The sequence below is a fragment of the Urocampus carinirostris genome, chromosome 8 (assembly GCF_059441175.1).
Source record: "Urocampus carinirostris isolate Australia breed hairy pipefish chromosome 8, RoL_Ucar_1.0, whole genome shotgun sequence".
NCBI classification, from domain to species: Eukaryota; Metazoa; Chordata; class Actinopteri; order Syngnathiformes; family Syngnathidae; genus Urocampus; species Urocampus carinirostris.
The window spans coordinates 38,210,529-38,237,346 of NC_142356.1; the positions used below are offsets into that span (position 1 = coordinate 38,210,529).

At 38.3% G+C, this 26,818-nt stretch overlaps 1 protein-coding gene across 1 annotated transcript; it reads right to left on the reverse strand.

The window, feature by feature from the left end:
• Nucleotides 1-15,842: 15,842 nt before the first annotated feature.
• Nucleotides 15,843-23,422, reverse strand: LOC148361825 (uncharacterized). Its single transcript, XM_088342623.1, has 4 exons — nt 23,243-23,422; nt 21,016-21,652; nt 20,850-20,942; nt 15,843-17,754 (listed from the first exon to the last, which is right to left on the reverse strand). The coding sequence occupies exons 2-4, from the start codon at nt 21,610-21,612 to the stop codon at nt 16,705-16,707; spliced, it is 1,740 nt and encodes a 579-aa protein (XP_088198749.1). The 5' UTR covers nt 21,613-21,652; nt 23,243-23,422; the 3' UTR covers nt 15,843-16,704.
• Between the last annotated feature and the right edge of the window lie 3,396 nt (nt 23,423-26,818).

Genomic DNA, 26,818 nt, shown 5'->3' on the forward strand with positions numbered 1-26,818 from the left:
AACAGCAATTAAACATATTCACAATTTCATTAAATCATTTTCTAACAATATGAGGTTTGAACAATTTTTGTCGACATTTTTGACAGCAATTAAACACATTCACAATTTCATTATATCATATTCTAACAATATGAGGTTTTATCGACACTTTTTTTCCAGATGGCATCTTTGATGGCGGCGAGAGTGAGCCAGTCCTTGGGGCAAAGTCGTTCTGTGACCTTTTCGAACCGACTCACCCCGCAAAGCAAGTACTGTCCGTCAGGGACTTCCCCTGCTGGCAAGTCCGGGTATTTTCCTTGGTGGCCGGCTATTGCCCTCAGGTCCTCGGCAGCGCTGCACTCCCAAAAAAGGTGCCTCACCGACTCCTGGGCGCCACAGCCAGGTCGAGGGCAGGTCGAAATCGCTGACATTCCTCGGTAGTGCATGACGGCTCTGACTGGGAGAACCTCATGAGCCACCATCCATGACAGGTCCCGTAGTCTCGTTGGGAGGGAAGGATGTTTCACGTTGCTCCAGACCGTTGTAGGCTCGCCAAGCGCAAGCCCCCGCACAGGACTCACTGTTGCTCGCTCCTGCATAATAGCCATAAGGGCCCTGTGATTTTGTAAAGTGTGACATTCTTGTGTTTCTCAATATAATTTCTTTAAAAAGTACCGAATAAAAAGATGTGTTAATGGCAAGTTAAAGGACACTGGTATCAAGTGATTGTTTGGTACAAGTTTTAGCTTCCGCAAGTACAAGCCCATCCAGAATCGGGTCATCGCTTGACTTTTGGGGTTTTTGGGTGGGCCCACAGCGTTTTGGAAGTGGAGGGAGACGTATTTGCTCCCCAGGAAGAGCTGGAGGTCAGGCACCCCTTTTTCCTTTTCATTGTATCTCTCTTTATCCTTTTCCACTTTGAACCCCAGATAAAGTGAAAGATGGCTCGGTCCAGTTGTAAAAGCACGTTTCTTTTGGGCATAAAAACTAAACCGATTGATAAAAGTAATGGGAGGATGATCGCTTTGAGGATTAGTGTAGCGACCCTCTTTCATGCACGACACAAGGTTTCACAATCTCTGGGTTTATTGCCTGCATTCAATAAACAAAACAATACAAAAGTCAGGGGCCTCTGTTCACGACTGCAATTATCTTCAACGCTTACAAACTCACTTCAGCTACGGCAAGCGCTGAAGCCCATAAAGTGCCAAACGAAAAGAACAGTCGCAGACGCCCATGACTTAACAACTGAATGAGGTACCGGAATATTAACAGTAATACAACAAAAACACAGATTTTGTGAGAATTCAAAAAAACATTCAAAACAATCAAATTTCAACTCTGTTACATTAGGAACTTCCCCTCTATTGTCAGTTTTCTTAGGCTCCAAAAACCAAGCCTTTACCTAACTTTCCCTGTCACATCATCCCAGTTGGTCTCGCCTCCTCCATTCGCATTGAATTTTATCCCTAGAATTTTCTGGTCTGTCTTTAACACAGTTAGTGGGAGTCCTGCCTTTTCTGTCTCTGTCCACGGTCCATAAAACTTCGCTTATGTCATTTCTCTATTGAGCCTTGACCCAGACACCCTCCCAAACAGGTCAGTCAAGTCAAGGGCTCTTCTAACGGATAAGAGGTCAGTACATAAAATATTAAAATCATCCATGTAAAAAAACACACTTAGTAATTTGTCCCCCACTTCCTGGGATATTGATCCCTTCGACCATTCTATCTTTTCTTAAAATCTGTGCCAAAGGTTCTATGCAAAGAACATAGAGGGGAGATAAAGGGCAACCCTGACCTACACCGCAGTTGATCTCTACTGCTTCCGATAAATTCCCGTTAATCATGAAATTGCTGTAGATATCTCGATACAGCAGTCCCACCCACTTGATATATTTTTGGGGAAAAACACATTTTTGCAGTACCCTGAAGAGGTATTGGTGCGAGACTCGATCAAAGGCTTTCTCAAAGTCTAGGTTTAGGACCACTAGTCGCATGTTTCTGTCTCTCGCATAACAGATGGTGTTACGGATCAGCATGAGCCTGTCGTTGATCTTCCTTCTGATGGATTTAAACTCTAAAGATGTTATTCTACTATTGCACAAGCTTCTTTGCATACAATGCGCCTTTCTTGCTTGTGTTTGAAGAAGGAGGAAACAGGATAACACCTTATTTGCGGCCAGATAAGGGACCTCTCTGACCGCAGGCACACCTAGTTTTTGTTTGCTATAGATAACATGTTATCGTATAAACAGGTCTCAACTGTTTGTTTTGTTACTCCCCTTCCCTTAGCAGAGGAGACCTTATGTAAATTAGGGCCTTCCGAACACAATAAAAAGACAAGGAGCATAAGAATATTTCAGAGTATCCAGCAGACTGCCTTCGGGTAGACTATGGATATTTCTCCTTGCAAGTAAGTTATACTCACGATTCTTTGTGTCTTTTTGTATATAGGTTTTGTACATCTGTTGGGTTAAACCTGACATTTATTTGGTCCTTCGAGCCGGATTCCAAGATACCTGACGATCCCAGCGTGTGAGTAAAGATCCAGGCAAGTCTGTGGCCACAGCATTAAGACCCTTTTCGGGACTGGTCCTTTTCCTTACAAGTTGGGATCCGACGGTTGACGGAAAGTCCAAGGACTCAGAGAACTGTGAGTAAAACTTTTATTTTAAAAAGGAATGCATGTGACTAAAGTAAAAGGGTATGAGTGTGAAGAATTCAAAACAGAGTTAAGAAAATAAATCCTAACAATCCTAGGCACTATTAGGTAAAAGAGAAACGTGGCCAGTGAGCCTTAAGACACAGTGAAGTCTTAAGTAAGAGGGAAAGGGTTCCTCTCCGTTTCAAAAATAACTCAAGGGAAGTTCTTTAAGTAAGAGGGCAAGGGTTCCTCTAAGTAAAAGGGCAAGGGTTCCTCTCTGTTTAAAAAGAACTCAAGGGAAGTTCTTTGTTCTTCAAAAAGAGTGAAAGTGAGTGTGAAAGAAAATACTATTACCACTAGGTAATTGTATTTTATACCAAAGCAACAGGGAATAAATGGTGAGCCTTTGTGGATGCATGTAGGCAAGAAAACTCCACCTGGGAAAAAGGTAGAAGTGAGTTTTACCACAAAAGGTTATTTATCACCATCCTGTTGAAAGAGAAACTCAGTGTTAGAATACACTAGGTATTAAAAACCACTGAGTCCAAATTTAGTTCTAAAAATGGGAAAGGGGCAAAGTAAAGCAAAACAGAAGCTTTTAGAAGATTTTTCGTGCAAAGACTGGAAAGTTATTGAAAAGGAAGATTCCTCAGCAATAGAACCCCTATGTTACTGGATAAAACAATATAACTTTAATGGGAAGTTGTCCACAGCAGGCATTAGAGAACTGCAACAAAAAATAAAAAACAAATGCAAACAGAAAAATAATAAGATGAGAAAAGAAGGTTATGAACAGACACAAGTCTGGATAAAAATAGCAAGACAGGAGAGAGAGGATGTAGAGGAATTCATAACGCAGATAGAAAATCTAAGGCGATCTTATCATCTAAACGGAATGGAAGTACAGCGAGTTTGGATGACACAATTAGGGCCAGATTGGTTCCACGTAAAAGTAGCATACTCTCCAACTAATGACGCTAACCCTCCCGTGATACTTGCACCCGAATCTGAACGATTGACACAACAGGTGACCCCTCTCCTAGAAAGAATCAGAACTAAATACAGGAAAAGAGCAAATTACAATGAAATAGGGAGATGTAAACAAAAACCAGATGAGCCATTTGATGAATACAGAGTAAGAATGGAAAAGGTGTTTAGGGCACATAGTGGGTTAGAACCTGGTGATGGAGCTGACGAGGGCCCCTATAAACGACAATTAAAAAATGCATTGCACTCAGGCTCCTTACCAGAGATTAGTGGATGGGTAAATCGCCACTATATAAGCATGAATGGAGGAACACTTGCAGAATACATAAATCATGCCCTCCATGCTGAGAAAGTGATCAAAAGTAAGAAAGGGGAGAAGAAGCCATCAACAATTTTCTACCAAGAAGATGAAGGAACCACAGTGTTCTTTCAACAATCTAGAGGTAGAGGCAGAGGTTTTGGATCACGTGCAAGCAATAAACCTAGAACCTGTTGGTCTTGTGGGAAGGAAGGGCATATTGCTATAAATTGCAGAGGCAACTCTTCCCCACAAGACCATCAGAGTGCATGACTAGGCCCGGAACCAGGACCAAAGCCTGAAATGAAATTTGAGATAGAGATAAAGCTAAAGGATAAAAATGAGGAAGAGGAAGAATATCTTTTCAAAACTCGCCATGAGAGATTTGAAGAAGAGGTTTTAAACTTAGAAAACATACTCTATAAAGAAAAAATAAGAAACCTAAATCACCAAATTTTGTTAAATTTATTAGAAGTTTGATTGTTTGGGCCCTGTGTATGTCTTATGTTATGTGTTTGTGTGTCTTGCTCGTCAAAAAGAAAGCTAAACGCTAAAAAAAAAAAGTACGTTTTCAAAAGAGCTGAGATTGTTTAAAGAGTGATATTTAAGAAGAATTGATAGAACAGATTAAAGGAGTTGGAAAAAGTAGATTTTTTGAGGAATAGGTGTTCACCATAAGGGTGTTTAACACAGGCACCGGGGGCCACAGATGGTTCTGGAGATTTTTTTCTTACGGTCCGAATTTTTTAGTTGAAAATCGATAAATTAAAAACTGAGAAATTTAGGGAAAAAATGAGTGAGTTATTTTAGATGCGTTAATTCAAGATAATGACAGAATAATACAGAAAAAGATAAGATATTCCTGTTTTCAGTACAAAAATTGGTAAAATAAGGACTGGGAAGACTAGGAAAAAATCTATTTGAGTGAATTGGAATAAATTAATTTGAGATAAAGGCATTTTTATACAAAAAGTATTGAAAAAGCGTTAATAAATAATTTATTTTCAATGAATATGGAGGAAAAATGTATTGAGTGGAATACAAATGAGTAATATAACTTGTTGCACATCAATATATGTGAATTTCACATTAAATAAGTGAAGCTAAAATAGTAGATTTAATTGGTTTGAAGGAAAAAATTAAAATTAAGTGAGATGATTAAACGTCATTTTCGCATTAAACTGGTGAGCTAAAAAGCTATTGTGAGAGGGCGTGTAAGGAAGGAATGTTATGTTGAGAATGGATTGTTGGCAGAACAGGTAGGGAAGTTACAAATACAGAAAGATAAGAGTAAGTAAAAGAAGGTATAAAGGGAAAAGAAAATAAATATTAAGAAAAGGAGCATACAAAAAAAAGAAAGAGAAACATAAAGGGGAAAGTTAATTAAATATCAAAAAAGATAATTGGTTGAAAATTAAGTGAGACTAACCGTAATACCATAGATTGGGACAAATAACTTTACTTTTTCAACATTGAATTGTGTTAAGTCTAGATGACTAAAAGCAAATGGGTGAGAGTGAAGCACATTATAGAGTGCTTTTGGAGGTCTTCGTTGACTTGAAAAGCGCTGTATAAATGCAGACCATTTACCATTTATAACATTACTTTTATAGAAAAGCTACAAATATAAAAAAAAAATTATTGCAAGGGGATGAATATCTAATTAAATGCTAATAAGCATGGACATAATATTTTGTTTTGCTTTAGAAGAAGAAGAAAGAAATACCACAATATTTATACACAAATAATATTACAGAGGAGAAAATGTACGGTATTGGGTAGCAACAGGCCTTAACACATGGTTCAGCGATTATACTGGTCTATCCAGAAAGTCATTATTCTGGACTATAATAGTAAACTCAGGAGTACATCTGAAAAAAAAAGAAGGAATGACACATTTACTTTACTAAGGAACAGCAGGAGCTATTAAAACAAATTCCTAATAAACTATGGTCCCAGGGACCCACAGATGTAGGACTAGTAAAAGGAGCACAACCTATAATAATAAGACCCAAAACAGAACATCGGCCCAGAATAAAACAATATCCTTTAAAACCAGATGCAATGGAAGGAATAGAACCAGTAATAGAAGATCTAAAGAAGGCGGGAGTACTAGTAGAATACGCTGAGTCACCCGTAAACACACCGATATTTCCTGTAAAGAAGGCACCCCCATCTTCAGGGTGGAGAATGGTTCAGGATTTGATAGCGGTAAATAACGCAGTGATCCAGAGGTCCAAGTGTGTGGCAGATCCACACACGCTATTGAACTCTCTGAACCCAAAGGCCAAGTATTTCACAGTGGTAGATATAAGCAACGCATTTTTCTCAGTACCAGTGCATAAAGACAGTCAATTCTGGTTTGCATTTACGTTTAAAGGGAAAATATATACCTACACCAGATTACCTCAAGGGTATTGTGAAAGTCCAAGAATTTACTCTCAAGTAAGTTTCGAGCCTCTAAATAAGAGCGAACTATTAACTTATGTAGATGACATATTAGTAGAACCAGGGAAAGAAAAAGAATATTGCATACTAAAGAGCAGGAAATCTGAGTCATTTCAAATAATCAAAATTTTTAAATGAGTTTGAAAATAACGACTTATTAACACAGAAAAAGAAATCGTGAGATTGGAAATTAAATTTTCTGTTTTAATCTCTAAATGAAATGTGCTTTGTTTTTAAAAGGAAAAAAAAATACACACAGTATTAAGTATTAATTCAGATAAGGTCATGTTTATTTGTATAGCTCTTAATCTCTAAGGATATTAAGGGGCTGCAAAGAGAAAAGACTATTGCAAACCGAAGATTATGATAATAATATAATATAATACAATGCGAGTTGATAAGGCAATTTATTAGTGACAAGTATATGTTGTTTTATATTGAATCAATGAGAAAAGATAGTTGATTATGATTGAAAAGAGAGGAAATGACAATTAAAAAAGATTTGACGTTGAGTTCCATTTGGCATTTTTGAGATTTTTGATGTTTAGGCAGTGTGATGGTTTGGAATTTTGATAAGTTTAGCGCCAAGGACAAGATCCCCTAGGAGGACAACTGATAAAAAGTCTTTCAAGAGAAGGTGAAATAAGCCACGCTTAATTTTTAAGTATAAGCATGTTACAATTAACAAATGATTAATAAATACGTAACAAATGCTGACTTATAGTTAAAAAGAAACAATTTCTATGGAAGGAGTGTTTTCAGAAGATAACGAGAAACTGATTGAGCTTGAGTAGGTAGGATCATAGGAATTTAAAAATAGCAGATTAATTATCTTGAGACAGATCATGAGAATTTAAAAATATATCTGCATGGATAAAAAATAATGTCTACATAGTCATTTAACTAAAAGAAAAAAGAAAACAAAACGTGAACAAAAAGAAAAAGAGGCTAAAATAACAGACAAAGTATTGTTTCATAGGAAAGACAAATGAAACAGGAAAAAGGAGGACAGGCTATGCTGTAGTAACACATGATAAAGTATTAAAGGCAGAAGCATTAACTCAACATTGTTCAGCTCAAGCTGCAGAATTAGTGATCCTTTCAGAATCCTGCAAACTTATGAAAGATAAGATAGGAACAATATACACAGATAGCCAGTATGCCTATGCAACAACTCACACGTTTGCACAACACTGGAAAAATAGAGGTATGATAACATCAACAGGAAAACCAGTGACACATGCAAAACTGCTAACAGAACTATTACAAGCAGTGCAGCTGCCAAAACAGTTAGCTATATGTAAATGTGTGGCCCACACACCAGAAACAAACCCAGTTTCAAAGGGCAATGCATTTGCAGATAAAATAGCAAAACAAGCTGCACAACGAGAAATAACAGTTCTAAGTCTAACAGAAAATGCCTTAAAAAAACAAAATACTACAAGAAATGCAACAACAATCGCCTAAACCAGAGCAAGAACTCTGGAAAAGAAAAGGAGCACACCTAAAAGATGGAATCTGTAAATGCCAAGAAGATAAACCAATCCTACCAAAAAATCTATACAAATGGGCAGAAATATTGAGACATGGGAAGACATGTCTCAACAGGAGGGATAGTAGGATTGATAAACCAGATATTGATAACCTATGGTTTTAACTCCTATTAAAAAAAAAAAAAAAAATAAAAATAAAAAAATTGTAGAACATGTTTGATATGTGCAAAGCACAATGCTCAGGGTAATCTAAGACCAAAGAGAGGACAGTTTCCAAAGATAGAGAACTGTAATTAATCACCTTTTATGGACTTTATAGAACTTAACAATAGTGAAGGGAAAAAGTTATGTTTAATGATAATAGGTTCATTCTCAAAATGGATAGAGCTTTTTCCTACAAAACACCCAGATGCGCTAACAGTAGCTAAAGCATTATGCCAAGACATAATTCCATGTTATGGGATTCCAGAAAAGATCTATAGTGATAATGGTTCACATTTTGTAAATCAAAAAAAATTAACTAAAATAGGCATTTCATATAGACCTAAAAGATCACTGTGCTTATCACCCATAAAGTGCAGGGTTAGTGGAAATAAAAGAATGGAACTATAAAAAAAACAGACTTAGGAAGTGTATGGAAGAAACCAAAAGACCATGGACTAAATGTCTAGAATTAGTAAAACTGTATATTAACATCATCAGTACAAATGTGCTAACACGATATGAAGTAATATTTGGTGAATTACCATTATTTAAAAATATGTGGGAAACTGATGATGAAAGTACTCTGGTTGATTACATGAGAAAAATGTTGCAGCACCAGAAGCAACTGGCGGATCGTAATGATAACGATGATACACTTTTTATGTCTCCATAGGAAAGCCAATTAGTTGAACCAGGTGATTGGGTCCTGATAAAAAGCAGTAAAGTTTGCAGAAAAACACATGAGCTCATTTGACACACTGTAAGAAAGTAATTAAGCATGAGTAAAATAACTGTTTCAATGTTTCTATTTTAGCATACGCTTTGATTGTTCTTAGTTGCGTCATTGTAATAGCACTGTGGTACCTACTGGAGAGCTGTTATTCCTCAACAAAACTTTCAGAGGAAGTCTGGCTACAAAGGGGGCTGCAATTATAGTTTGCAGTCGTCTCAAACCAGTGAAGATTGTCCACAACTCTGGAAGTGTTAGGAGGAATTGCAGATCTGCAGGTAGAATGCTAACAGGTAGAATGGTAGCGGTAGGCGAATTGATAGTAGCAATTATAGCAACGTTTTTATTGTTATTTGAAGAAAACCTTAATGTGCAAAAGAGAAGAAGAAAAAGTAAAAGAACTCTCAGGAAGACAACTGGGATGGCGTTCCCCAGGTTTCTCCAAGAACCCCACGGGCGCTGAGATGCTTTTGCACCCGGCAGTGGTGAAGCCATATTTGACACTCCTTGCTGAGAGCTCCAACCCTGCAACTCTGGAGGGCGCTGCAGGGTCACTTCAAAACCTCTCACTGGAAGTTTGCGGCATACAACCGTGCTGCAGTGTGGTAGGAAAAAGAACTTTCCATCCTGGTGGAGCTGCTGCGAATGGACAACGATTAATGTGTCCCAGCCGTTGCAAGCACGCCTGCACCGAAAAAGGCGAATGCTGCCACCGCCAATGTCTGGGCAGCTGCACGCACGCAAACAGCGACACGGCATGCGCCGCCTGCCTGCATTATTACCACGAAGGCCGCTGCGTGCCCGACTGCCCGCCCGGCACTTTCAAGTTCGAGGGCTGGCGCTGCATCACCATGGACCTTTGCTCACAAGTTCACCTGCCCAGCGACGTTCACTTCGTCATCCACGAGGGCGAGTGCATGCCCGACTGCCCCTCCGGGTCCGCACCAACGAGAGTAATCGGATGCTGTGCAGCGCCTGCAACAGCCTATGCGACAAAATCTGCTCCATCTCCGTCATCGACTCGGTGAACGCCGCTCAGTCCCTCAAGGACTGCACCGTCATCGCCGGCAATCTGGACATCAACATCTAGCACCTTCACAACCTCTGGGACTGGACTCAGCACAACCTAACCATCCGTGCGGGACGCCTCTTCTTCCGCCTTAATACCAAACTCTGCATGTCTGAGATCCACACCATGTGGGAGAAAACCAGCGTCATGGAAAAGCCCCAGGAAGGCGACTTTCGCAATAACGGCGAAAGAGCCAGTTGTGTGAGCCACGTCCTCAGGATTTTGTCCAACAGCACGTCCAGCTATGCCATCCGCCTGATGTGGGAGCGCTACCATCCACGGGATTACAAAGGCCTTATCAGCTTTATGGTCTACTACAAGGAGGCCCCTTCTCAAGAACATCACCGAATTCGACGACCAGGACGGCTGCGGTTCCAACAGCTGGCACATGGTGGACGTGGATCTTCCGAAGGATAATAATACGGACCCCAAAGTCGCCATTCACCACCTCAAACCCTGGACCCAGTATGCCATTTTTGTCAAGGCCATTACCCTGCGGGTGGAGGACAAGCACATTCCTGGTGCAAAGAGTGACATTATTTGAATTCAAACTCGTCTGTCATTGCCGACCGTGCCCACGCAAATTCATCCACGAAGCTGCTGGTCAAATGGTCGCCGCCTCTTTTTCCCAACGGCAACCTAACCTACTACCTCGTCAGATGGCAGCGGCAGCCAGAAGACCGAGAGCTATACCTGCACAATTACTACTCCAAAGAGCTGAAGATCCCGATCCGGATCTCTGCCACGGGATTTAACGACATGGAGGAGATCAGCAAGCCCACCAAGTCGGAATTGTCCGGAGCCAAGAAGGGTCCTTGCTGCGTTTGCCCAAAGACCCCAGAGGAGAAGGACCGGGAGAAGGATGACCGCGTCTTTCTCAAGCTCTTTGAGAACTTCCTCCACAACGCCATTTTTTTTTGCAAAGACCTCAAGATCGTCGTCGCCGGGACGTTTTTAGCCTGGCAAATGCCACTTCCTTACATTTTCCAGATCTTTTTTCAGAAGTTTTTGACTACGGTGAATCAGACGACAAAGTTTAACCTCTAAGTGTAACATGAGTACTATAACATGATTCTGTAACTGAAAATCGAGAGAAGTTATTGGATGACAAAGAGAAATAGTGCAAAGTGAATAAACAGGAGGGAAATGATGGATTTAAACTCTAAAGATGTTATTCTACTATTGCACAAGCTTCTTTGCATACAATGCGCCTTTCTTGCTTGTGTTTGAAGAAGGAGGAAACAGGATAACACCTTATTTGCGGCCAGATAAGGGACCTCTCTGACCGCAGGCACACCTAGTTTTTGTTTGCTATAGATAACATGTTATCGTATAAACAGGTCTCAACTGTTTGTTTTGTTACTCCCCTTCCCTTAGCAGAGGAGACCTTATGTAAATTAGGGCCTTCCGAACACAATAAAAAGACAAGGAGCATAAGAATATTTCAGAGTATCCAGCAGACTGCCTTCGGGTAGACTATGGATATTTCTCCTTGCAAGTAAGTTATACTCACGATTCTTTGTGTCTTTTTGTATATAGGTTTTGTACATCTGTTGGGTTAAACCTGACACCTTCCCACGATGGCACAGGTTTGGTCCGGATCGACCATGTCTACCATGTTATCGTGCAGTATCTGCTCAACCAAAAACAGATGTCATCTGCATTCACCACTTCATTATGCATTCTGACAATGACTGTCTTGCTAGCATTGTCAGTCAGCTTCTCCACCGTAAATCCAGAAAACTGGGGCCTCACCCCCTCAAAGCGATCACAAAACTCTTGCAAAAGAGCCGCCGTTACGAAACTCATATCAAAGCCTTTGGCAAAAGGTAGGGCTATAATGCAATATATCTCCTCCGGTTTAAATTTCAGACACTTTTAAACAAAACTCCCCGAAAAATCCAGCCTTGACATTTTTTCGGATTCAGCTCCCAAATCTTAGAACAGGAATCGCACGCAGTTATGTCTCCGCCCGCCGGCATAATGCCCGGCCATGACCGGTCTCGGCCGCTTTACTTTGCTAATAAGAACACAATATATCGCAGACAGAAAGGATGTAATATGAAAGTGTTCAATATACCTCCTAAAGCAGATTCATACTAGAGCCACAAACCAAAGTTCTGAATTCTAACAGAGGCGATCACGCGACATACTCACCCTCCACGACAGCACTTAGGCCCTGTACAGGGGATGTGAATTCTGGACATTAAATGTAATTACAACCTAATGAAACAATTCTTAACACAATTGACTATTCTGGAAAAACAAAACAAAAATAAAATTCATTATAAGTTTGATGACACTGTGACAAACAGATTGAGAACTATGTATTTGAAATAACCTATAGCCCCCAAAGTTAAATCTTTGAGTTTGAAAACTTACAACGTCCATAAGAGATATAGTATACTTAAGAATCTCCCCCTTGTATTGAATAAAATGTAATTTTTATTTTTACTTTATTTATTTACTTTCTTCTCTGGATTTCTACAGAACCATACGTTCTCTTGAAAATTGTTAACTCTGTATTGTTTGACTTTTCTATGGCAATTTGGTTTGTATTCGTGTGGTATCCTGCATTATTTGTATTTCTCTAGACACAATAATTAACAATAAATGTAAAATTGAAGAAACATTGTATTTGGAAATTCATTCTTTATTATTATTGGTTTGCCTATGTATGTTTTTTTTTTTTGACAAAGCATTACCTTTAAGGGGCTGAAGAAATGTATGATGGGAGAACGAGTCAGAGAAAATAAAACAAGAAGAGTAAAAACGCAGATGCAACCGATCCGCGTTTTGAAAAAAAAAGTTGCCTAAAAGAAGCTGAAAATGATTCTTGTGAGTCATTTCAAGAGGACAACATTGCCATGTTCACTAAAAAAATCGTAATTAACAAAAAAAAATGTACCCAAGCGTAAATGTACAAAGCATCGATATTGTATCAATTGATACTAGGATGTAATTACTTGGACCAAATCAATATCAAAATTCCCAGTATCGCCCACCTCTACTAAATACACATTTCTTGACCAACGATTTTTTTTTTAAAAGCACGTTAATATGGCAGCTGATGTATTTTTGCTTTTAATTGAAATCCAAGTTTTTTTTTCAAAAGATGATTTTTATACTAATTGGAGACACTAAATAATGCATTATGTCAATTTAAATAACAAGCAAAAATATACTAACTATAAAAGTGCAGTCTTAAAATACTCATAGGTCGAGAAATTTATATTGATGAGCCTCACCTGGAGGGAGCTTACAAATGTGTCTGCCATGTTGCCGTTTCAGGGTTACCAAAAAACAAAAATCCTTGTGTAAGCAGGATTATTACACCTTTTTTGTTGCCATATTGAAGCACTTTTCAAGCAATTCTTTTCAGTGCCAATTAAAATAACTTTTTTTGTTGACTGTGATGACTAAAGTAAATTTGCTATCTTTCTGCTAGCACATACTTTGTGCTATTTTAAACTGTTCCTGTCTACGATCAATGATCTTTTGTGTCAATGAGCTGCTATAAACGGACATGAATTCTGCCATTCTGCTTCAACAATGCACATGCAGCTTGGCTACGTCACAAACACGAAAAGAGCTCTGTAGGTGTTGGGTAATAATTGAGTTCAATACAGAAGACAAAAAAGACAGTACTGTACTTGGCTCATTGTCACCTTAAGATGTTATTTTAATATTCTGTTGGTACTAGAGTCAAGTCAAATTTATTTGTATAGCCCTTTATCTCAAAATGTCTCAAAGGACTGCACAGGCCACAACTACACCATCTCCCGATCTTTAACCACCATTTGGGAAATGAAAAATTTTAAACATCAGCATGAGGACAATAAGAAACTTTGAGACAAGTGGTAATTCCCCTCCTAGGATGACCAGGATGCAAAATATTTTGCATTGCGTAAAAATACACATAGTGACATCAAAAAGAAAAACATAGGTAATGTTTAAAAATTGCCCGAAACGTCCATGACAGCAACAATACCTCTAGCCTGTAAAATTGTCAGGTCTATGAGCGCAATGATGCAGCTCCTTACACAGAATTATGCACGGACTTGCCCTCTCACATCTTTCAGATTTAATTTCCCCCCCATGTTACTCTTCGTAGCCATCACTCGGAAAATTCTGGTCTACTAGTGATCCCAAGAGCCAAGAAAAGATCCGCAGCCTAGAAAGCATTCTCCATTCGAGCCCCGGTGCTGAGAGACGATCTGCAACTTCAGTTGAACTGTTTAAATCAAGGCTCAAGACGCTTATATTCGCTAGCTTATGAATGACATTTTTTTCATGTCATTTCATTTCATTGCAGCCTGGTCCTCCTGGAAAAGGAATTACTCCATCAGAGGCCCCTTCTCAAGGTTTCTTCATGATACTTATACTGAGGTTTTGCATTTTTCCTTGCCCTCATGTAGGTTTTAGATTAGAGGATAATGTAATATCTATACATCCGTCCATTACCTGTAAGGTCGCAGGGGTGCTGGAGCCCATCCAGTTATCTTCGAGCAGTGGGCAGGGGACTCCCTGAACTGGTTGCCAGCCAGTTGTCAGACTGCCAAGGAACATGGCAATTGCCACGATTTCAAGTCAAGTCATGTCTATTTGTATAGCCCTTAATCACAAGGAGTCTCAGACTACAGACGACTGCAAACTACACACTAGTATTACACCATCCCCTGATCTAAAACCTACACGAGGGCAAGGAAAAACTCAAAACCTCAGCACGAGGAAAATGAAGAAACCTTAAGAGGGGACTGCTTATGAGGTAATCCCTCTTCCCGAATGACCAGGCTGCAATGGATGTTGCATTAAGAAACAATAAAAATAAAATATCAATCAATTCAAACCCCGTGTTATTTGGATCGGATAAATACCAAAAAGTGTAAATGTTTTTACATTTTTGTAAAAGAATGTAAATATTTTTACATTTTTGCAATTTAAAAATAAAAACAGTGCAAGCTGTGGGTCAGATATTTCTTTTGTCAAGAGTCATACAAAACCAGAACACTTTGAAATCTTTACTAAGAGAAATTAACAAGTGCATTACAAAACATAGTATATTTACAAGCATTTCTCGCACAGATCAGAATGTGTCAAAAAATGTATGTGTAATAAATGGAGAACTAGGGGAATCCAGTGTCGATTGTTAGACATCAGTGATCAAATGTAACTCTTTCTGGTTTTAATTAATACATCTTATACCTACATTAACATTATGACATTAAAATAAAATGGAAAACATAGTATCTGTGAACATAGAATTGAATAACAACAAAGATGTAGAATGTTGACGTAAAACATTTACGGGGAACAAACATATAACAAGGAAATTACAAAAAAATGATAGTCATGGATCAAAAAATTAACCAATGTAAATCAGCATATGCTTTTTGAATTGAAGTTCATCTATCCATTTTTTTAACACCGCTCATCCTCACTAGATTTGCAGGGGGTGCTGGAGCCCATCCCAGGTTTCTTCAGGCAGTGTGCAGGGGACACCCTGAACTGGTTTCCAGTCAGTCCCAGGGCACACAGAGGCAGATAACTTGTTCTCTCGTTCACACCGAGCGACGATTTCGACCGGCCAATTAACTTGACATGGATGTTTTTGGAACTGCAGAGAGCAATAAGCAATTGCTGATAATCGCAACCGAAGTGCACGGAGAAAACCCATACAGCCACGGGGAGAACATGCAAACTGAGCAGGGGAAGCCTACCTTAACTTAAATTTAACCGTGGGGCTGCACGCCAACTACCCAGCCACTGTGCCGCCCGAAATGAGGTTCATAAATTGCAAAATCAGAGAAAAAAACTATGAAAATCAAAGCATGTTCTCTGGTTAGCATCCCCATTGAAGAGGCAGGGATGCTCTTTTGGGGATAGAGCTCAATTAAAATCGAGGGGGGATTGCCATTTTCTGATGGCACCAACCGTCCTTTTAGAAGCTAAAGTATACAGTGCTAAATAAAAGACGACCCAAAAAGATATTTGTTAAATTTGCTTTAATGCTTATGGACAAGACAAAAAGGTTTTAGTAGTTTTGAGGATAAAGACAAGAAACCATTTTTACCTGCATGGCACAAATGCTTGGTGAATCATTTACAAGACACTTTCATTATAGCAGCTGCTAATTACCTTCTGCTATAAATGACTGGTAAATAAGGGAAAGAAAGAAATACAACTCTTAATGGCAAAGATTTGTGAACTTTTTACACGTTGTATTAAAGGTGATCACAAGCAGGTTGTGAAGACCCACGACAATTATATAAAACAACAGCAGTAATAAAGGGCCAATCTTTGTTTCTTGAGTTGCCAGTTAATTTTAAGTTCAGCAGCACAAGATGGTAAAATTACAAGAAATTAAAGAAAACGTTGTGTCACATATTTCAACAATTCTACATACAATTCATGTACAAAAATATCTAAATACAATTTATACACAAATGTATACATGTTTTATAGACATTCCATTTATTTATTCAATTGCCGTTCTTCTGAATTTCAAAGAATTGAAACTTGTCGTGTTATTTTAGCTTTCAAAAATGAGTATTTTTTTTGGAATGAGCTATGTTTATCGGCTAAGTCAGTGATTTTCTACCACTGTGCCGTGAGAGATAGTCAGGTGTGCCGTGAGAAATTATCCAATTTCACTTCTTGAAATGTAAAATTTTATAAAACATTTGAAACATTTTCTGCAAATATTATGTTATTGTCAAGTGTCTGTGCTGTAAAATACAGGGGATATAAATTATATTGTAATTAAACATACTGTTCAGTGTCATTTCATAACACTCATGGTTAGTGGTGTGCCGCCAAATTTTTCCAATGTAAAAAAATGTGCCCTGGCTCAAAAAAGGTTGAAAAACACTTGTTTAGATTGCAGGCTCATAAGCGTTGGCGGTAAAGGGATATTAGTTTGATGGAGAAAAGATGGACGCATATCAACAGATGGAAGCATATCAAACGGTGGACGCATATCAAAAGTTGGATGCATATTAAATGGTGGTGGAGGAGGGAAAGGCAAAAGGGAAGGTCGATTGAGATTAGGGGGGAGGCCAGGCCAACGTTGAAAAGGAATCTGGGGAGCCTGAAATGGAAATGGCAATAAGGGAGGAAAAAAGCCTGGCGGCGTCACATTCAAAGTGTTGGGATGCAACGGTGGGAACAGCATTGAGGAGTCATTCACTGGACATTGGGCTGAAATTAGGGGTCTTATTGTTGAGGATGTTCTACTTGGAGAAACTGTTTTGGGGATTTCACAATTTTGATGATTGCTAGTGGGAGGGACCCTGACCGGATTGACATTGGAATTGGGTTGAGGACTCTGCAAGTCGTCATTAAGTGTCGGTTTGGATATGTTTGATGAGGAAGATGATGACCTGCTGTGACGCTTCTGAAAGTTGGTCCGGATTGCCGAAGGCCGTTCCCTTTTTTCAGTATTCTGGCAGCTGACGCCCTCGTCTTTCTTTCCGTATAATCGTTCGTTAATCCGGTGCCTCATCTGGCCGAGCTCTTCGAATCCCAAGTTCATCCCGATGGCCTGCAGCACCTCTTGAATTTGCTGGTGCTTGCGCTCGTCTTCAGGTGTCAATTTTATCTGCTCTTCTGCAGTAGGTAATGCAGACCTTGTGAAGCATGGTCCTCTGTCACTCAGGTGTTCAGCTCCAGCTTCATCTTCATTCCAGTTAATGACATTTTGTTGCTCTGCCACTTTGCAGTAAAATCCTGCATCTTCATTTTTTTGGTACCTGTAGTCTTTTGCAGGGGTCTGAGTGGCAACCTGGTTGAGTAGGTCCATGTCCACACCTTTATTGAGTACATCAAGGAACCGTTGGAAACCATTGTCCATTTTCTTCTCAGGCACATCGTGACCCGGCTTGGTCACATGTTCAAAATACTGAAGGGAGATGTACAGAGGAAACCAGTTTACAATATTTTAGCTGTGTTTGCTTACAAAAACAAAATATAATCAAGAGAGAGCACCTGTCATCTGGTGAACCCAAACACTCTAAGAATGAAGCGCAGGGCTTGGAAATAGATGGACTAAAAACGCATCCAAAACCCCCAAATTGGCCAGGAATTGCGCCTCATGTATGGAAAAAAATCGGAAATGCTTTTTTGTGTGTCAATTGTATCTAGTAGTTTAGTGGCATGGGTCAGATCCAGGTTCGATTCCCGCTGCATCCGATTTGCAATTGTGATCAGTGATATATTTTGACTGATCAATCAATTGACAAATATGGTACTTTCCTATTTTTAGTGGAACCATAACCCTGTTTATAGTATTGATTCTATGCATCTTATAGTCTGGTTTACCCTATATATGGGAGAAAAAATATAATAAAAAAAGACTAACTCTTGGTGGTGCGCCTTATAATCCGGTCCGCCGTTTAGTGCAAATAATACGGTAATTTGATTTATTCGTTATTTTAAAAATTGGCAATTTGAAGATTTGCCAAATCAGACTAACTGATATAATTGAGATTTTATTTTGAGCCCATATTAACCCAGCCATAATGGAGCCTGACGGCACAGAGCATCAAGCGAAAGCGAACCCACCCAGTAGATTTTATGAATGCCTAACTTCAATATCAGCACGGAATCTTTACATTTCTACCCAATATGATTTTAGAAAGTATAAAGAAGTCTAACCCCAGTATACTACAGAAATACACCAACGCATCAAGTACACGGCCTTTACAAAAGGTAGTAATTGAAGATATTAGCACCGTAATAAACGAATACCTAACTTTTAAAAAAAAAATCCCCTCCGGATTTTTCATAAAATTTAATACAGCAATTTGCTTTTTTTATTTAAGTCAGACTTAGTCAATCAGAGTGTACCGCACCATGCATGATTTACAATTTTCATGACCAACTGTGACCCAAGCTAAAATTTACCTTTGGTCCTTAGTCCAGTCTACAAACACTACCTTGTGAATATAGCCTGTCTGACCTAAAACTCGAATATAATTTAAATATAATTTTAAGTCATTTGTTACACATTTATTCTGGAGTACCACGCCAAACCTTGTAAACAATTTACGCCAAGTTGTCATCAATGACAACACAATTCTATTGTATTCTAATTGCATAGCCTCCAAATCAGCATTTTTTGGGGGGATTTCAAAACAATAACACTATCTGCTATTGCTGGGAAGATTTAGGGAAGTGGGGGAGAATAGTATCTTGTTGTAAGTACAAGGTTGAAAACTCTAGAAATAAATAAGGGAACACCTCCTCACCTGATGGCCATAAATATTTTTTGAAGACGGAAAGGAATATTATTTAATGTTGGTATCTGTAATTGGTGTCAGCATCTATGGCAAGTAAAGCGTTGTGCATCAAGTATGTATTACTTTGAACAAATGTGGTATTATACTTCAGCAATATTATGTAAAATGTTTATCTAAATAACTATCTAGAAATATTTTCTTTAGAGGATTTTTTTAAAGGCAATTATGCCTGCACAATTTCTCACACAGTGTTAACTTGTTGCTGCACTTCCCCCAAACTAAGATAAAGCACTACATTTAATAGAATCAGTAAATTAACAAATACAACATATAACTTTGAACTTTTTACAGATATTCACAATTAAACGTTATTTTTGAATCATATTGACGGTGTTTAAGAATGAGTGCAAAATCAATTGAGTGTTTTGTGTAATAAAATGTGCATGTTTAAATTTTAAAATTTTTGGTCTTTATTGTATTGTAATGCACAAAAAATATTTTTTTAATCCATGCAACATGTGACTTTGTAATCCAGAATGACAGTTTTACTTGACCTACTTGATATTATGAAGTGCTTTATTTTGCCACAGCTTAACCACTTAATGATAGTGAGCCAAACTTCAATCACCTTAGTTCCGATCACAATTTGGGCTTAAATATTCTAAATGATGTCCAGGGGCGATTGTAGGTTCAGAGCTTTTGGGGGTGCTGAGCACCCATAGTGTCTTATCTCTCTCTCTTTCCACCAACAACCACATACAAACAGCTTTCATTCATTAAGAATATTAATTCAGTCATTTAATTAAGTAATAAATAATAAAATAATGAATAAAATAGTCTACCTTCTTGTTCGCTAACACAATCTGTTTTACAACCAAGAAGATAAAAATTCAGTATCATAAAAATCTGAATCAACTCATAAACATCTTTTAAATAGTAAATCATTTATAGATAATTTCTCAAAATGTGATGATGATGCGGTCAACTGATGAGGAAAAAAAAATACACAATTATCAAAATACAACGTAAATTTTTGGGTGGAATGTTTAGCCACTGTCCTAGCGCGATGCTCGGACTGAAATGATCTGAATTATTTTAAGGCAGTGCATTTTTTATATTATTTTTTTTAAATCTAGAGTTTTTCATCATTTTGAAGCCTATCATGTCCTTTATTAAGAAAGAGTTTCCAAAATGCAATAATTCTTGGGACTGCTTAATTTGAATTTTAGCACCCCCAAAAATGGGCTGCTTACAACCATAATGATGTCCATTTTTTCTCTCGCAGGTCAACTTTGTAAACACATGCTTAGGGACCTTGCTTTTAGGGGCCCGTTACTATAAGAGCCGATTTGTGCAGATAGTTTCATCCATTGACAAAGGCCTCAAAAGGTCAAAGTTGAGACTTCAGATCAACACACAATTTAATTTTACAATTTACATATCGATAAGATTTCAGCCAATATTTATGAGCCTGGTGGCCCACCAGACTTTATTAAGTGTTATCATTGTAAGGAAAGCGTCGACCCCAATAATGTCAAATGCAGCGATGAAGTCGTTACCTTATTTAGTCTGGTGGACCGTGTTATCATTGTAAGGAAAGCTTCGACCCAAATAACGCATTTATAAAAAAAAAACATAATAAGGTAACGACTTCAACGCTCATTTGACTTTATGGTATGGGACTCAATTGTCAAGAATGTTGAAGAAGACGAGTTTTGTGCTGTAGTTAAAAATACTTTGTGTGAAATCAACTTACCGGCCTTTTTAATTCATTTGTATAACCCCTCCCTCGACGTTCTGCACATTCTGGAGACGAGCTATACTTACGTTCTCTGGGTCTGACATAGCTCTATAGAAAAATGTGAAAAATAAGATTAATTTATATTACAGAACTCATTTTTTTATTCTGGAAATACTCTTACCTCTTTGGAGTCATCTTGGTAAATTTTATTCTCTAAGGAGTAATTCCGGCTTCTTTTTGTGTCATCTCTGCCTCTGTCATGTGAAGAACGTCGTCTATGACTGGAATGATAGGACTCCTGATCACGGGGAGTAAAATCTTCATGTCTGTAGTGACTCCTGGAATCTTGCATATTCCTCCTGTATTTGAAGTCTGCGTCCTGGGACGACGTATTATTTGAGAAACCATCTTGTGACCACTTATAGTTTTTGTTATCATGCTCAGATCTATAGCTGTAGTCATCAGGGTAGATATTATTGTGCCTCGACTTCTTTTTAGCAATCTGCCTATCCGGCGAGGACAAGCGTCGCCTCATTGGGCTCCACCTGTCGTCATCTCGGTCTCTATCGAGGGAGTGTTGTTTGTACAGCTTTTGAGGCGGGTCACTGCAATCTGGACTTCTGCTCTTTCGTTCTTGTCTTTCAGACCGAGTTCGATTAAAGTCATGACGGTAGTCATGCCTCCTCTCTTCATGTCTATCATTGAAGTCATCCCACCTTCTTCTTTCTCTGTCACCATTGGGCTGCCATTGGCCATAAATTAGTCTTTTTGAAGTCATATTCACACAACAAAACTAGCATTTGGTGAAATGGAAAAATCTGCAGGGACAGAAACATTACTTTGTAACACAATTATAGTTTAATGGAAGAAAACTTTTCTAAAATTGATTACTTCTACGACCCATCTTAATTTCTCAAGTTCTTGGGCGTGGATATATGCGTGTAAGTTACAAAACGTATTGCACACATGACCTATTACTTTGGTCACACTTGTGTAGGGTTTTATCCAGTGCTTTATTAGCCCGATGTTTCTGACAATGTATAGTTAACACCGGTTGAGAATTGTTTTGAATGTTAACAAAACCAATTAAAAAAAAAACAAGTTTTGACCACAACTGGAAACATTTACAAATCCTACTTAGAAATCTCAATGTTTTGAATATAATTTTCACCTGCATGTTTTATACTTTTACAAAATTTCGAGGGGACATTTGTGTATTTTTTAGCACCCCTTTGTGGTATAAAAATCATTTAAAAACATATCAATTTAAATAATATTCCAAAATATATTATCTATCATATAATCATGCATTCAATAAAAAATAAATGCTATAGGTCGAGAAATTTTTATTTATTTTACATAAGGGGAGGCTCACCTGGAGCAGGGATGTCAAACCCGCTGGGGGGTGGACCAGTACAAGAATGTAAAATCCAAATTTTTATCTTTGTTTTTTCAGTTTTATGCTTTATTATTCCTGTCATAAAGACCTACCTTACATATTATGTGATCTTCCATGAACAAAACAAATTTATTCAAGAACAATGTAGAAAAAAATATTTTGGCATTGAATGTGTGAACGTTTTATCAAAACAGTTGAGTAAATGCAGTTTTACACATTAAACAACTCACCACACTATACAAATTATGCATTGCCCTCTACTGCGGTAGAGAGCGTTTGGTTTGCATTTATTTAAAAAATAATAATAATAATAACTTTTGATAGAAATTCAGTATCTTGCCCAACACCTCGACATATACAAGGAGGAATCGGGAATCGAACCTAATAACTCTTGATCCCAAGTTTAGAAAGATAACTATTTAAGAAATGGCACAATCTACTATAAAGTATTTTTGCGAAAATCTGAAAAAACATTTCTTAGAGGTTGCTCTGTTTTGTGGTTCAGCATGTATTATAGATCGAGCAAATGCATTATTTCTTGACACATTGTGATAAATTGTCTAAAGTGCCAATAAAATAAAAGTCATCAACTCCTTCCTGGCATAGAATATTTGATATTTATTTTTGCTCATGTCCCGTTGGCAAAAAAATTGTCCTACCCTAGATAGTTCCATGATTGAAATATTTTGGATGTATAACTTGGCTCATGTAACCAGTTTTGGATCATTATTCTAGATAGATAAGATACTTTATCCATCCTCGTAAGGAAATTCACACTGTAATTCTATACATATGGGCATGTGAAGCTTTTTTAATACATTTAATGGCTCAAAACTCATTCAATATTACTTTTTTACACACATGTATTCGTGTCACAGTTGATGGCTTTCGTTAGATTGGTTTAAAATGCAAATACGTTTGCTTCTGAGTCAAGATGGGCGACTGCTCTTAGCTAGCAACGCTCCTCATGTAGCATTTTACAAATAAACTCGTGATGCATGCTAGTTACCTTTCCACCGACGTTTGGGCATCAAATAGGTATCTTGGTCACTCAACAAGAAGGAAAACTAATTTTTCGCACTGAAATGCAAGGTTATGATAATGACAGAACCGTACGACTAAACTGGGCTCTCCTACCATCGGAAATACTTATAAACTGATGTAATGCCTCTATTGCCACCTACTGGTTGGAGCGTCTTCCTCAGATTAAAAAAAAAATCTTGCACAGGATTACAATTACACAATTGATTCATTCATTCATGAATAAAATACCTGTACTTATACATTTATAATACGGCAGTCACGACTAAATCATGACTTTTGCAATTTGGTTTGTTTTTAAGATATTTGTGTTTTGTATCCAGGGTATTTCCAGGATTGGGTAGGGTTACTTTAACTGGATTACTTTCAGTTACTTTTGGATTACTCCAATACCAAATATGCTAATAAAAGACAAAAGAAACTAAATATGAATAAAATGATGATTCACAAAACGTGGTAAGCTTTCTCTCCTGGCTTTGATCTATTTGATCTCCGGCAAAACTAACATAAAATGCGACAGAAACAAAATGAAAATAAATCCAAACAGCTTGCCAACATCATTTTTGCTGTTCCATGTGTTCCGTAACTCCCCAAGCCTGCACAAAATTTAGTAATTTTATTCATATTTAGTTTCTTTTGTCTTTTATTAGCATATTTGGTATTGGAGTAATCCAAAAGTAATTGAAAGTAATCAAGTTAAAGTAACCCTACCCAACCCTGGGTATTTCTTGTGTTTTTTTACACACAACAAAACGAATTTTTGATAAATAAGTATGTCGTTGTAAACCAAGGGTAGTCAGACTACGGCCCACGAGCCACATACGGCCCCAGAAGCTTTTTCATACAGCCCGCCCAACAAAAATGGTAAAAACACAGGATGTTCTACAAGTTTGGAGCAAAGTTTGGTATTAAATATCTCGGAAACTATAAAGGATATATAAATACACAAGGTAAATTCAGAAAGCTTGTAAACTCAATATTTACATGGAATGTTTAAAGATGTTCAATGCGAGCACCATTGGCAGGTGGGTAGTAACGAGTTACATTTACTCCATTATACATACTTGAGTAAGTTTTGGGCCTTTTTCTACACACACTTTGTATTTTAAAATCACTTTACTTTTACTTCAGTAGATTTGTGAAAAAGAAACTCTTCTTACGCAGCTACATTAAACCAGACACTTAAATCCCCGCCACGTAAGTAAAAGTCTGTCTGTCTGTCTCTGCTAAGGCACATTTATTTTGTCAGACACCTTGTTTTTTTTAAATTTAGATTTGACCAGCGACCCAAACAACCACCAGGTGGCTCTTGTGAGCAGGTTTAGGAACCTTTTTTAAAATTTCCTGTATGTGCAGTGTATATAGCTGTAGCTATATGCACTGGCTCCCAGTCCACTTAAGATGTGACTCTAAGGTTCTCTTATTAACATATAAATGTTTGCATGGGCTTGCACCCTCTTATCTCTCTGATTTGATTTCCCCCTATGGTCCTGCACGGAGTCTGCGCTCGGAAGATGCCGGTCTACTTGTGACTCCGAGAGCCAAGAAATCTGCAGGCTCGAGAGCGTTTTCCATCCGGGCCCCGGTGTTATGGAATGCCCTGCCTCCAGAGATAAGATCTGCAACCTAAATGGAAGATTTTAAATCGAGGCTTAAGACACACTTCTATTCCAAAGCTTATGATTGATGCCCACCTCATATTCTGTATTGTCCTGTCTTTTTCAGACTGCCTGCTTGGTGGTGATACGAAGGAGAAGGACAATTTGAGACGAGTCAGCGGACCAGCGTCTGACCTGAAGCATGTCAACCCCTGCATTTACCAGCTGGCAGAGATGAAAAGCTGCGACGTGGCCGTCATAGACTTTCTGGACTATGTTACAGGCTGGGGGCGTCGTTGCTGTCATGCACTTTCCGGACATTTTCAACATCTTACCTAGCGTTTACTATTCTGTGTACAGTAATGCAGATTGTGATTCACCCTGGTCAATCCTGGAAGGGGGATTACCACATGTGAGGTCCTTTCTCAAGGTTTCTCTTTTTTCCTGACGCTGAGGTTTTTGAGCTGTTCCTTGCCCGCATGCTGGTTTAAGATCAGGTAATTGTGCAATTGTGTAATTGTAATCCTGTGCAGTCCTTTTGAGACATTTTTGAGATTAAGGGCTATATAAATAAATGACTTGGCATATTTTTAATCCAGAGAGGGTTTAGCCGAACAAACTGCCTGAGCCCACACTTACAATTAAACAGACTTTGATGACTTAATGATCTGATTGAATGGTTGTTTTAAAGGTGGGGTGTATAATTTGAAAATTTAAGCCCGTAATGATGACTTTGAGCCTGTAGATGGCAGCAGAGTAACTCATGTTTTGCTCAAATAAGGGCGGCAAGGCGGGTGGGTGGTTAGCGCGAAGCCCCACGATTCAGAAGTCCATTGTACAATTCCATGTACTGTGGCCTCTCCGTGCGGAGTTTGCATGTTCTCCCGATGCCTACGTGGATTTACTCCAGACACTCTGGTTTCTTACCACATTACAAAAACATGCATTAAAGGTTAATTGGCTGGTCTTTTTTGTCTCTACGTGTGAATGAGTGAGCGAGTTGTTAATCCCTGCGACTGGCTGGCAACCAGTTCAGGTTGTCCCCTGCCCACTGCCCGAAGATGCCTTGGATGGGCTCCAGCACTCCCGCAACGCTTGTGATGATAAGCGGCACAGAAAATGGATGGATGGATGCTCGGATAAACTTTTATTTTCTTTTATTATCTTTTGGGAGGTTTGTTCCACGCTGAACAGGCCTGATAAAAGTAGAATAAAAGCAGATAGGTGCAATAGAAAATAAATTATATGGGCTCTTTGAACTCAGTTGGGCATTGTTAACAGATCCTTAATAGAGAGAAATTTAACTTTCAACTTTTTAAGGACACCTCAAACTATGCACCCCAGCTTTAAAAACAAAACAGAACACAAAACAAGGAAACGAGACGTTGCTACAGTAATTCACTACTTGAGTAGTTTTTTTCACCAAGTACTTTTACTTTTACTCAAGTATCGATAATTATTTGGATGACTATTCTTTACTTCTACTTGATATCCTTAATAGTTTTTCGGATATTCAATATCTGCCCTGCGACTGGCTGGCAACCGGTTCAGGGTGTCCCCTGCCCACTGCCCAAAGATAGCTGGGATGGGCTCCAGCACCCCTGCGACCCTAGTGAGGATAAGCGGTGCAGATAATGGTTGGATGGATGGATATTCAATATCAAAATGTGTCCAAGACTTTTGGAACACCCTGTATAATGATTATGTATATTCACACTTATAACATATGGGCATAACTCATATTTTGGGGCCAAATTGAGATTTTTGCCTAAATCAGCTTTCCATAGAAAGCCGCACTATTTGCACGAGTCGGTCACCCAAACATATTACAGACCAAAAATATATATTTCTCCATAATTTAAGGACTTAAGAATTTTCTATTTTTTAAAAAAAAATCTATAATCTTCAAAATAGTTCAGCAATATGGTAAAAATAATAATTGTTGT

What these genes read in the sequence shown, in the direction of transcription:
- LOC148361825 (XM_088342623.1), bottom strand. Translation starts at nt 21,612, where the DNA reads ATGACTTCAAAAAGACTAATTTATGGCCAATGGCAGCCCAATGGTGAC. An exon ending in ACCAAGATGACTCCAAAGAG is followed by an intron (nt 20,943 to 21,015) that starts GTAAGAGTATTT and finishes ATTTTTCTATAG; the next exon opens with AGCTATGTCAGACCCAGAGA. An exon ending in CAAATGAATTAAAAAGGCCG is followed by an intron (nt 17,755 to 20,849) that starts GTAAGTTGATTT and finishes ATCTCCCTTCAG; the next exon opens with TATTTTGAACATGTGACCAA.